This window comes from Mauremys mutica, chromosome 2 (genome assembly GCF_020497125.1).
Source record: "Mauremys mutica isolate MM-2020 ecotype Southern chromosome 2, ASM2049712v1, whole genome shotgun sequence".
NCBI classification, from domain to species: domain Eukaryota; kingdom Metazoa; phylum Chordata; order Testudines; family Geoemydidae; genus Mauremys; species Mauremys mutica.
In genome coordinates this window covers 288,329,791-288,342,712 of record NC_059073.1, presented here as the reverse complement: position 1 = coordinate 288,342,712, position 12,922 = coordinate 288,329,791, and the positions used below count along the sequence as shown (strand labels likewise).

General features: G+C 43.2%; 1 protein-coding gene across 4 annotated transcripts in view; it reads left to right on the top strand.

Annotated features, from left to right (window-relative positions):
• The first annotated feature begins 779 nt into the window (after window positions 1–779).
• The window catches only part of LOC123362986 (meiosis-specific coiled-coil domain-containing protein MEIOC-like), a 51,715-nt gene continuing 39,572 nt past the window's right edge, over window positions 780–12,922 (top strand). Inside the window, exon 1 of one of the 4 annotated variants that reach the window (XM_045003607.1) lies at window positions 780–838. Coding sequence is in view for 1 of the 4 variants with exons in the window: in XM_045003604.1 (XP_044859539.1) it covers window positions 10,093–10,116 (24 nt within the window). In the remaining 3 variants the exon portion in view is untranslated. Of the gene's footprint in view, window positions 839–7,903; window positions 8,040–8,518; window positions 8,567–10,034; window positions 10,117–12,922 lie in introns of those variants that run through there. The other 3 variants (XM_045003605.1, XM_045003606.1, XM_045003604.1) reach the window with 3 other exon arrangements.

The window sequence follows — 12,922 nt, the reverse complement described above, 5'->3', positions numbered from 1 at the left end:
TGCCGCGCGCCCTTCATCCCGCTCTGCCCGCAGATTGGGCGACCGCAGGGTGGGAAAGAGCGCGCGCGCGCTGAGAGACGGGAGAGAAAGCGCGCGCGGACGGGAGGAGGGAGACCGTTGGCTCCTCCGCCCACGCGCCTGGCTCCCGCCGCGCCTCGCGCCCGGGGCGGGAGGGCGGTTGGGGAGCCGCTCACCTGTCAGTGGGTGAAATGGACTCGGCGGGCGCCACCATCTCGCGCCCGGGCGAAGGGGGTGCTGGTGGAGGGGTGAAATGGTGGCTCCCCCCCCCTTCGCGAGGGCCTCGTGGCCGGAGGCGAGGCCAAGCCCCACTCGCCCCCACCCCCTCCGGGACGGGTAGCGGTCGGACCGGAGCCTCCCGCCGAGGCTGTGCCCTGTTCTTCGGTGGGCGGAGCTAGGAGGGAGCTTCGTCCCGTCCCTCCGCCCCCATGTGGTTGGGGGCGGGGGAGTGTGTCCTGCTTGTCTGTGGGGGCGCTTGTGCCTGGGGGTGCTCCCCTCCCGCGCCGTACTAGGGGCGGGCGAGAATCCTCATCCTCCTTCCCCCTGGAGGGTAGGGGGGCGGATGCGCCTTGCTGCTCTGTTGGGGGTGCTCCCCTCGCCTCAAATATTGGGGTGGGTGTGACAGGCCCCCCCACTTCCCTGGCAGTGGGGGGCTGGGCTGCTCCCTTCCATTTGCCTGGTGGGGCAGTGACCCCCCCCCACACACACACTCCCCGCCCAGGGCTTTCTAAGTGCCCACCACTGTGGTACCTACCTGCTGATGGGGCAGGCTGCTGCCACACCGGACTGACCCCTCCACCAGCACTGGCAGCAGCAATGGGTAACCCAATTTTCTGCCTGCTGCTTGGGGTCTTGCCAGCCAGCCACCCTCCCTGCTACCGCTGCCCTCCTGCCTGCTAGATCGTGTTCAGACCGTCCCACCACAGTGCTTAAAGGGTTTGTGGGGGGGGGGGGTGTTTGCAGACCTGGAAAGAGCAATTAAAAATCAAGCTGGGTCACTTTAATCACTTCCTGAAGCTGTTGCTCCCAGAGTATGACTCTCTCCCCTCCCAGGCTTTTTTTCAGACCACTTTAAGCGCTGTACAGAGGTGACTGTTAATGTATCTTCCCATCTTATTGAAAATGTAATTGAGGGAAGTTATCTACTGCCACAAGGACACTAAAACTTCAGACCATGTTTATCTTACAGACTTCTGCTGGCCTAGCTCTGTTCATCTGGGATAGGGTGTGGTCCCTGACTAAGGGCATGGCTACACTTGCAGATGTAGAGCACCGTGAGTTAAACCAGCCTTCATAGAGTGCAGTAGGTAAAGCGCTGCAATCTGTCCACACTGACAGCTGCAAGCGCACTGGCATGGCCACTTGAGCAGCTCTTGCAATGGCCACAGAGAGCAGTGCATTGTGGTAGCTATCCCAGCATGCAAGTGGCTGCTACATGCTTTTCAAATCAGGGGGATGGGGTGGAGTGTGACAGGGAGTATGTTGTGTGTATGTGGGGGGAGAGACAGTGTTTTGGGGGGGGCTGAGAGCATGTCAGCATGCTGTCTTGTAAGTTCAGACAGCAATAAACACACCCCCTGCCTCTCTCTCACACGCAGCATTCCACAGTAATGGTTGCTTTGTCTCGGTGCAGATAAGCATGCCGGCTGTCAGAAAAGGAGCTTTCACAGGGCATATCGGCATGCCTGCAGTGATTCCAAAACAATGACAAGAGTGGCCACTTGACTTAAGGGGATGGGATGTTTCCAGAGGCTGATCAGAGTGCAGTAATGCAACACCTCGTTCACAGCCCCGGTGTTTCAGCCAATGTGTACCAAGTGTTAATCTTCTCGCCGAGGTGGAGTACCAGGAGCGCTCTAGCTCTGGAGTCAGAGTGCGCTACGTGCCTTGCCAGTGTGGATGGGTAGTGAGCTAGGGGGCCCAGGGCTGCTTTAATGTGCTCTAAATTGCAAGTGGAGCCAAGCCCTAACATAGCTGTGCCGGCAGATGCAATTTTAGTGGCCAAAAAGTGGTTTTATTGGTATAGCTTGTTTTGCTCAGGGAAGCAAGGGGTGGAATAAGCTGTACCAGTAAAAGTGAAGTGTTGCCTGTATAAGTTAAGATCACTTTGCTGGTATAGTATACCACTATTTCTATACAGGTGAAGTGCTCCTACTGTATAAACTGACTTAGGGCAGGTCTACACTAAGGGCGGGGGTCGAACTAGGGTACGCAAGTTCAGCTACGTGAATAGCGTAGCTGAACTCGAAGTACCCTAGTTCGAACTACTTACCCGTCCAGACGCCGCGGGATCGAAGTCCGCGGCTCCAAGGTCAACTCCACCACCGCTGTTTGCAGTGGTGGAGTACCGGAGTCAACCGGAGCGCGCGGGGAGTTCGAACTATCGTGTCCAGATTAGACGCGATAGTTCGAACTCCAAGAAGTCGAACTCACCGCGTCGACCTGGCAGGTAAGTGTAGACTAGCCCTTAGTGGTGGTTGGACAGCCTAGACTCTGAATTATTTCTAAAATCACTAGGGTGTGGATAAATATTAAAATCTATTTCATGAAGAACTGATGTTAACAATTCAAGGATGTTATGCAGTTTTGAGAACAAGAGGATACCTTAGTGCTTTTTATTGATATTGCAAAACAGTATAAATGATGGCTGTGACTTAGTTCTTATATGGTAAATTATATATATTTATATGTGAAAATGAAGACACATCTTCCTTTTCCCATCTCTATCATACATATTCCTGCCAGAAATTTGTTAAGTGGTTATAGGGAGAAGTGAAAGAATGTGAGAGGTGGTGGGCTACAGAAAATAGTGTCATTTCTGAACTGAGGGATGTCAGAGGAGAGTTGTGAAGTAAACAAGTACAAAAGCTTGAACTACAGTACAAGGAGGCAGAAGTCATTTGTGCTGAAACTTCAGATGTTAAGAGAATGCGAAGAGGAATAAAGTAGCTTTTACTGAACCTGAAATAAAAATTAAATGCATTTTATCCTTCACATTCAGTTTTGAAATATTGCAGTAGAAAAAGGAAGGCTGTTCTCATTCCGTTATCTCTAATGATGAAAAAAGCAAGGAAAATATAAGGATCGCTGGTAATACTTAAAGTCTGTCTACACGTAGCTTTTGTACCTATTCAGTTGAATCCACAATAGGGAGCTGTACTGATTGAGTACAATATGATCACTCTTCTACTGGTATAACTGCATGTATACTAGGTGGTTGAGTATTAGAGGGGTAGCCATGTTAGTCTGTATCCACAAAAACAACGACAAATCCGATGGCACCCTAAAGACATTTATTTGGGCATAAGCTTTCATGGTTAAAAACCCACTTCAGATGCATGGAGAAGTGCATGTGAAGAAATGGGTTTTTACCGACAAAAGCTTATGCTCAAATAAATCTGTCTTTAAGGTGCCACCGGACTCCTCATTGTTTAGGTGGTTTAATCGATTTAACGGAATAAGTTTTTTTTCCTGATTTAAATTGGTACAAAAGCTGCTAGACAAGCACTTTCAGATATTGGTAGATATTTCAATATTTCGATCAACCGTTACTGTTCAGCTAAAGCATTTGTAAATCTTGAGCCAACTAACTTGCTAGACAGGATTATGAGTGGAAGCTTGCATTCTATAAAACTTACTATATATAGAATGTGGGAGTGTGGTTTGTTCTCTGCTGTTCATGATATCTTTTGTATCAGGCATGCATTTTTTTTAAATTCCTTATGGTCTTAGTGGAGTAGAACTAGCTGGCATATCTTGACTGATTTTTTCACAGCTATGTTTACGTACTTGTGCAGAGCCAACAGGGGGCTTTACATACTGTTTTGGGATGGGGAGAGTCTGTGTATTGTTAATAAATCTAGTATCCATTCTTAAAAAAAACTGACTCTGGAATACACTCCCCACCCGTTCATAATAATTTAAAGTTTATCACATTTTTAGTGTCAGCTACAGTGTCTCAAACTTCATTTTGATGGCTCTGTCAGTTTCAAGTTTTTATTTTGCTTTTACATAAGTTGTAAGCCCTTCAGAACAGGGACTGTGTATTTTCTTATATTTCTGTGAAGTGCTATTCTCAAACCTATGATGCAGTGGAAATTATGATATTTGAATGAATAGATTTTTTTAGTAGATTCATGTTTTGGTCTTTTGTCCCCCCCTTCCCTGCCAGGGGTCAAACAGGTATGAAATTCTGCTGTCAAACTTTATTTGTAGCCATCAGCAGTCATGTTTGTACCAGTTAAGTTAATGCTTGTTTTTTTAGCATCTATATAAGTACCATATAGACTGGCTTCAAGCATTTGCAGAACTGTGCCTTGAATTAATAAAATGTGTTTTAATACATCCAAATGTAAATGTCTACATCTTGGAATAAAAAATGTAGGCCCTAATTAGAGAACGGCGGACAGAGACTGAAAAAGAGTTTGGGGTCATGATGGATAATCATAGAATATCAGGGTTGGAAGGGGCCTCAGGAGGTCATCTAGTCCAATCCCCTGACAGATTTTTGCCCCAGATCCCTAAATGGCCCCTTCAAGGATTAACCCTGGGTTTAGTAGGCCAATGCTCAAATCACTGAGCTAGCTTTCCTCCCCCAGTTAGTGGAGTGTAAGTGTCTACTGTAATACCATGGTCAAAAGGGCTAATGTGATCTTTGGATGTGTAAATGGGAATCATGACAAGGAGTAGTGAAGTTATATTACCTCAATATTTGGCCTTGTGCGCCTGCCACATGCAGGTGTCAACAACTCAAAAAAGATGTTGATACATTGGAGAGGATTCAGAGAAGAGCCACCAAAATAATTAAAAGATTGGAAAAAATGCTGTATAATGATAGACGCCAGGAACTCAGTCTGTTTAGTTGAACAAAGAGAAGATTAAGGAGTGACTTAAATCACAGTCTACAAGTGCCTACATGGGGAACAGAAATTTGATCATAGGCAGTCTAGTAGACAAAGGTGTAACAGGAGCCAAAGGCTGGAAGTTGAACCTGGACAAATTTAGACTGGAATTAAGGCTACTAAGAGCTACAGTAATACACAGTAAATAATTAATAAGGTGCAGTTTTTTTCACAGTAAGGCCATTGGAACAACTTACCAAGGGCTGTGGTTGATTCTCCATCAGTAGCAATATTTAAATCACAATTGGATGGTTTTTTTCCTAAAATGTAAGCTCTAGTTCAAACAGGAATTAATTCAGGGAAGTCATAAGACCTGTATTATACAGGCGGTAAGACTAGTGATCACAATGGTTCTGTCTGGCCTTACAATCTATGAATTCTTGGTCAAAGCATGCAGGGGCGGCTCTAGGAATTTGGCCGCCCCAAGCACGGCGGCACGCCGCGGGGGGCGCACTGGCGGTCGCCGGTCCCGCGGCTCCGGGGGACCTCTTGCAGACGTGCCTGTGCAGGGTCTGCTGGTCCCGCAGCTCCGGTGGAGCATCCGCAGTCATGCCTGCGGGAGGTCCGCCGGAGCCGCCTGCCACCCTCCAGGCAAAATGCCGCCCCAAGCGCACGCTTGGCACGCTGGGGTCTGGAGCCGGCCCTGAAAGCATGAGTTCAGGGCACAATGCTGGAAACACTCAAGTGTGATCTACACTAGTGCTTATATTGGTGCAGATGCACTATTGCTGAAAAATGGCATCAAACTTGTTACTGTAGATGCTGCCAAAGTTTGTTATTAAGAACAGAAATTATCTATTGCCTCCTGGACTGCAAACCGTACATAGAAAATAACATGCTAATTCAGCATCAAGTTGCCATATATAGTGTGGAGTGTTTGGTATGGTGTGCGATTGTGAAAAGTCAACCAACCCCTTCAGCTTCTAACATAAGAATTGCCATACTGGGTCAGACCATGGTCCATCATGCTCAGTATCCTGTCTTTGACATTGGCCCATACCAGACCTTCAAGGGCAATGTACAGAACAGGGTAATTATGGATCTACTCTTGTCTTCCACTCTTGGCTTCTGGTAGTCAGAGATATAGGGTCACCCTGAGCATGGGGTTGCGTCCTTGACCATCTTGGCTAATCGAGGGATGGATCACTTGATGATTATCTATTCTGTTCATTTCCTCTGAAGCACCTGGCATTGGCCACTGTTGAAAGACAGGATACGGGACTAGACAGACCTTTGGTTTGACCCAGTATGGCCGTTCTTAGGTCTATCAATGGCTATTATAAGAACATATATTTCATTAACTTATCCAGTTCTTTTTTTGAACCGTGTTGTGCTTTTGGCCATCACTTCATCCCTTGGAAATTAGTTCCACAGGTTGGTTGTGTGAAAAAGTACTTCCTCTTATTTGTATTAAACCTGCTGCCTATTAATTTAATTGGGTGACCCCTGGTTTATGTTTTGTGGGTAAATAACACTTCTCTATCCACTTTTTCCATTCATGATTTTATAGATCTCGATCATATCCCCCCCTCCAGTTATTTCTTTTCTAAGATGAACACCTCAATCTTTTTAGTCACTTCTCATATGGAAGCTGTTCCGTATACCCTTGATCATGTTTTTGCCCTTATGTTAACCGTTTCCAGTTCCACAATATCTTTTTTGAGATGGGGCAACAAGAACTGGATAGTATTCAGGGTGTAGGCACACTGTGGATTTATACATTGGCATTAAGATATTTTCTGTCCCAGCCCTAGTAGTTCCTACCATTGTTGCCTTTTTGACCGCTGCTGTGCATTGGGCATATGTTTTCATACAACTATCCATATAACTCCAACACCCTTCCCCCCCGTCAAGGGGTAACAGCTAATTTAGAACCCATCATTATATATTTATAATTGGGATTATTTTTTTGCCGATGTGCATTTCTTTGCACTTATCAACACTGAATTTCATCTGCCATGTTGTTGCCACTCAGTCCCCCAGTTTTGTGAGATGCTGCTAATTCTTGACAGTCTGCTTTGGATTTAACTATCTTGATAATTTTTTATTGTCTGGAAACATTGCCACTTCACTGTTCACCCCCTTTCCAGATCATTAATGAATATGTTGAACAGTACAGGTCCGACAGATCCATTGTTCACCTCTCTGCATTGTGAAAATGGACCATTGATTCCTACCCTTTGTTTCCAGTCTTTCAACCTGTTACTGATCCATGAGAGGACCTTCCCTCTTATCCAGTGGCTACGTAGTTTCCTTAAGAGTCTTTGGTGACGGACCTTGTCAAAGGCTTTCTGAAAATCCAAGTACATTATATTGACTGGATCACCCTTATCCCCGTGCTTGTTGACTCCCTCAAAGAATTCTAATAGATTGGTGAGGCATAACTTCCCTTTACAAAAGCTGTGTTGACTTTTCCCCAATAAATCATGTTTATCTAGGTGTCTGAAAATTCTATTCTTTACTATAGTTTCTACCAGTTTGCTCAGTATTGAAGTTAGGCTCACTGGACTGTAATTGCCAGGATCTCCTCTGAAGTTATTTTTAAAAATTGGTATATTAGCTAACCTCCCAGTCATCTGGTACAGAGACTGATTTTAGTGATAGATTACATACAATAGTTAGTAGTTCTGCAATTTCATATTTGAGTTCCTCCAGAATTCTTAGGTGAATGCCATCTGGTGTTGGTGATTTATTACTGTTAACAGGTTTCAGAATTAGCCGTGTTGGTCTGTATCAGCAAAAAAAAAAAAACCAACTGAGGAGTCCTTGCGGCAGCGTAGAGACTAACAAATTTATTTGAGCATAAGCTTTCATGGGCTTCATCCCAGGTGGGGAATGGAGGAAGAATTAAGTTTTGCAGCCCTTCTCCCTTTTCCACCGTGCCCATATCGGTTTAGATTTTAGTTTTTTTCCCCCAGGCAGCTCCAATAATCCTCTGTAGTAAGGAGGCTGTTTCCAGGGCTCTCACATTTGCAGTACATTACCTTGAGCCCTGTACTTTGTAGCTATTACACAATAGGGAGAAGACTACAATTCCCATAGTACTTCCACATACTGGTACTACAGTGACATCACACATGACAGGGCTGAGAATGGTTGTATAGCAAGAGGAACGCAAATGTAAGCTCGGTGTTTCTTTTACTCCTGCAGCAGGGCCTTGGCAAGCTGAAATCCTCGTTCAGAAGAGGGGTTTGCGGTTGCTGCAGCAGATGCATTTAAACGAGGGAAAGGGTTTGAAGGGGCTGTGGGGTGGGTGACAGCAAAGGGCAGGCAGTTCGCGGTGTTTCTCTCAGTAGGTGCAGATCAGCGCTGACTGTCTAGGGCAAGCCGTGAGGAGTGAGTGCTGAGTGCTAATGCTGCTAGTTTATCTTCTGAATTCATACTAAGGCCCTTTTCGCAGCGCACAGATCAAGCCCCTGCCTGCCTCTCTCCCCTGTTTGTGTATTGTGCTGCTTCAGTGGGTGGAGAAGAGACGCTGGCCATAGCCTGGCAACAGTTTCTATATGCAAGGAGTACTGAGCTGTGTAGTGTGCGTGTGTCCCATGGCAGCGGTGTTTAGGGGAGGTGGATGAGGTTCAGCAGCCCGGGTTCAGCAAGGTACAAGACTACGGCACGGGGATGAGCGGGTGCTGTAGTGCGTATGGTTGGTATGTTTTAAAACCTCTGCTGCTTTTGCTTCTCCAGTGGCTTGTGTCGGTGGGAGGAATGCAGGGAACGGCTGGTGCTAACGTTTGTGCAGGTTTATTTTGGTGGAAGTTGATTCTCACACCTGGAATTCAGTGATATGTGCATGGTCTAGATCGGGGGCGATGTTTGGAGACTCTATGAATATTGCTGTTGTAGTGAATGGAAAATACAGTCTAACAAAGCAATGTTTGCAGAATAATATTTTCTAAAGCAGCTAGATTGGTGGCCTGCTTAGAAGAAGCTGTGATAACCTAGTTGCCTGGCTGTGGCCAACCTTTGTAAATCACCACTGAAATTGCCTTTATAAACTGCAGTTGTATGTTATTGGTCATTCAAAAGGAGCATTGTACTACGGAAAAAGACAAATATATTAGTAGGGAGGACAGGTAGGGATCACCATCTATCACCCCTTCACTCTAATCAAACTCTTAACTCTGAACAGTTTAGTAACTTTCCAGCCAGATAATTTTTCCTCTCATTTCTGTATTTTATGGCTTGTATTACTTGTTAAATATCATGACACAATGTTTACCTCAATCTGTGATTCTTTGAGACCTTCATCTGAGTTTCCCTGCTGTAGGAATTTCAAAAATTGCTGATGGAGGGAAACAGTTTCTGTATCTAATCACAGTAGGCTAATATAAATAAGAAATAAATCCTTATATGAATGTAATAATGAGCTACCTAGTACATTTAAATCTTGGCACAGGTGAGAGGAGAGATCTCTTACTTGATAAGAAACATTGGCTTGTTGCAGTTAGCTCCTTTTGAGACATTCAGTGCCAATTTCTTAATGTGTTAGGCATATTTTTATAAGTATGATAGTCTATTTAAACATGAGACTATATTTTGAAGGACAAAAAATGAAATTTTAACAGGTATTAAATAGAGCCCAAATCATCTTTTTTATTTTAAATAAAACTTTTGGAACAATATTTGGTAACTTCACTTTTACCTTCATGTTTTAAAATGGCAGGGTTGTTGGTTTTGTACTGTGTCCCTTTTAAGAAATATTTTTGAAAGGGTTATCTTATGATCTGTAATATGTGATTTATAAAAATATTGAAACCCACTTAAACTGACTTGGTTTTATTGACATTTTAGTGGGTCAGAGTTGAGATCTTTTGCCAAACTTGTGTTTAATTGTCCCTCCTGTACCAGAAGACAATGGATTGTGAGAGAGGTATGAATTAAAAGGTGAAGGGAAGTGTAGTTAGCTAGTATCAAGCTTCATTACCTCTCAGTAGAACCTGCAATGAATGACTGTTATTAAATGCTTTAGTAGTGGTTTGGCCACTTAGGAATGTTAGGAATTTTATAGTTTGCCTATTGATAGGGCCAATAAAAGTTGTCTGTTACCCTATCCCTCCCTCAAATGAAATAGTCGTGAATAGACACCCACCATAATTTGAGTCAGAGCCTTTTGGAAAAGATTCTTTTAACTTGAATTTTGCAGACTATTCTAATATGTGACAACTTTATATGAATGCTTCATGAAGAGTTTTTGAAAGTAAGGAATATTTGTTATGTTTTAATAATCAGAGAGCAGAGCTGTAATGTCCCGAACTGTAGAAAAATAATCTTTGTCAGCAAGACTGTTCTGCACTTTGGGTCCCTTTAATACTATTATGAAATAATTTATAATTCATTATACAAAGACTGGTTTCCAGAACTTGAAAGCAGGGGCAAGATCTTCCAAACTCGGAACAGCTATTTATATAAATGGTACTTCTAGGTACAAAAGCTTTGTGGAATCAGGCGACAGGTGTAATTTGTAGATTGATTCTTTTTCTTGAAGGTATTTGGGAGCATGTCTGATTCCAAAAGATTGGAAAAAATTGGTGTAGAAACAAGGCCCTTATCTGTAACCTATTTTCATTTTAATTTAGTTTAATTTTACTGTAGTTTAAGTAATAAGGCTGTGAATTTGACAGATGGAAATAACGAAATTAAGGTTATGACCACATTTATTTGCTCAATTTGCACATACATTAATGTTGCCAAGAGAGCTTTAACATTTGCATTTCTTGCTGTCTGAGTTTTGAATCTGAAACCTTAATGTTTCTGCATTTAATTTTTTTATTTTTTAATCTTTATTAGGAAAAGTACTATAGTAGTGCATACTTCAGAGGTACTGATGTGTTGTTAGCCAGTGTGTGGATTGTAGACCTCTGTTCCCCAGTCATTTTTTCAAATTTTTTATGCTCTGTGGCTTTGCAACCCAGAATGGGCCTCTAGAGTGAAAGGTTCAAAGTTTGAGAAGTAAGAGAGTTCCCCAGACTTTTCAGTTCCTTTTCCACATCTGAATTGTAGAATTTGGCCTTCACTCCTGGACTTCAGGTAGCATGGTAAGAGGATTGGCAACCTTTCTCATGTCACCTCAAAGTATTTATTTCAAATTGCCTATTCTCTGGAGGCCTAGATATATTCTGATGTGCAGAGCCCCAGAACTAGTGAAATTTTTACAGTTCTCTGTAGTGGCAGCCACATACACACTGCATCTGAGTAGAAAGGCATAGTAAAGCATATATCTGTGTGCATGCTAGAACTCCTTCAAATCTTAATATAGTGACTATTTGAAAATTACATGGTTAGACAAATTCCCATTCCTCAGTGAGGATTATTTACTGGCTAAATTTGAGGTTTCAGAATTTCGGTGGGTTTTTTAAAGCATGCAAGAAGATAAGGGGAAATTGGTTTTTCCCTGCCTTCCCCACACATACATATCTCAGGTAACTCAAAAATAGCCCAATGAATTTCCAAAAAAACATTCACCTCTTGACTGAGCCAAAGTGTGGATTGCTTTCATCCCAAAGAGAGTCTTTTTGTGCCTTAGATAGGGGAAACTGGTATAATGAAAATCATTTAGCAACCTTAAAAGGATACTGTCAACTTGAAAATCATTCTTCTATCTGGAAAATTTTATATCTGTTATAGTTACGGATAATGCCTTAGGTAGGGGATAGAGAGTACTTGCCTGGATCCCTGCATAGAACTTGGGAGTGACTTAAAACCTGGGGTGGTACTGATGACTTCCCTCCCTATATCCATGTACTGACTGAGGAAGCAATTGGAGTCTTGGAGTTAGTGAATATTTTTTCTATACAGGGTTCAGATGGGGATGAACAAGTGTTGGTGGGGCATCCATCACTCTCAAACCCTGTTAAGGGTCTGGAGATCACCTAGTACTAGCTGAGGCATACGCTCCCCCATCCTTCCGTTCAGATCAGAGAAGAGGCACTTAGCTGTAGGGGAGGAGGCCCCTATCCTCTCCATGCGACTGGAGAGCAGATGTAATTGAGCAGAGGGCAAAAGAAGGAGGTTTGTCTCTCATGACTATAAATCCAAGAATTTTTTTTAAGTTAAGAGACTTTGCCTCAATGTTGCTGCTACTGAAGAACCGGAACCAGTAGCAGAAGTGTTGATGGGTATGGGAGAAATCCTTCTAAACAATAGCAGACGAAGAAGATAAACACTTAATTAAAAAAATTTAAAAAGAAATTTAAAATCATTCAGGGGATACTATTAAAGGTGCTTTGTGAGAAACATGAATTTTTAAAAATTAGTCAAACAAAATGCAAGCTGTCATTTTTTCCTGTAACTAAAGCATTTGCCTCTGTCAAAGGAGGCACCTTCTATACTTAAGGTATCCCAAAATGCATTTCAAACAGTGAATTATTTACTACTAGTGCAATGAGTGCGCATGCATATTAGCCATTAAGTGCTCAGCAACAGCTCAGAGAAATCTGTGGTCATTGAAAATCTATTCTACTGAGAGAGGCAATGTTGGCTAGGACACAAAGATGCTTCCATAATCTTTTCAAACAGCTGTCATAGACTTTAACTTTTACTTGGACACCTACCTACATATGTGGCGTCACGGAGTACCCCAATGATTTGAAATGCTCCCCAGTTGCCTCCTGTTCTAGGACATAAACTGCTTGCCATAGAATGCTTATTCCTCCCCACTTTATAATTGCATACTTGGTCAGATGCTTTATTGTTTCTTTTGTATTCCTGTGAAATATCCAGTATAATACCATGTGATAGATGTAGTGATATATTAGATGAACTGTTGGGTCTTTTTCAGTAAGTCTATTTCTACACACAGATGAATGTGCTAATAGCTGAGCCATATTGATCCTATACACGTTATTTAACAGATCAGTAAGGTCTTTGCTTACCCTGTGGTAGACATGCAGTGAAGATATCACAGGTTAATTAACCAGTGGTAACCTAACCCATGAGAGTGCACCCACACACATTATGCTGTCACTCCTTGTGTCCACACTTGCGCTGTATCTGGCCATGACAGA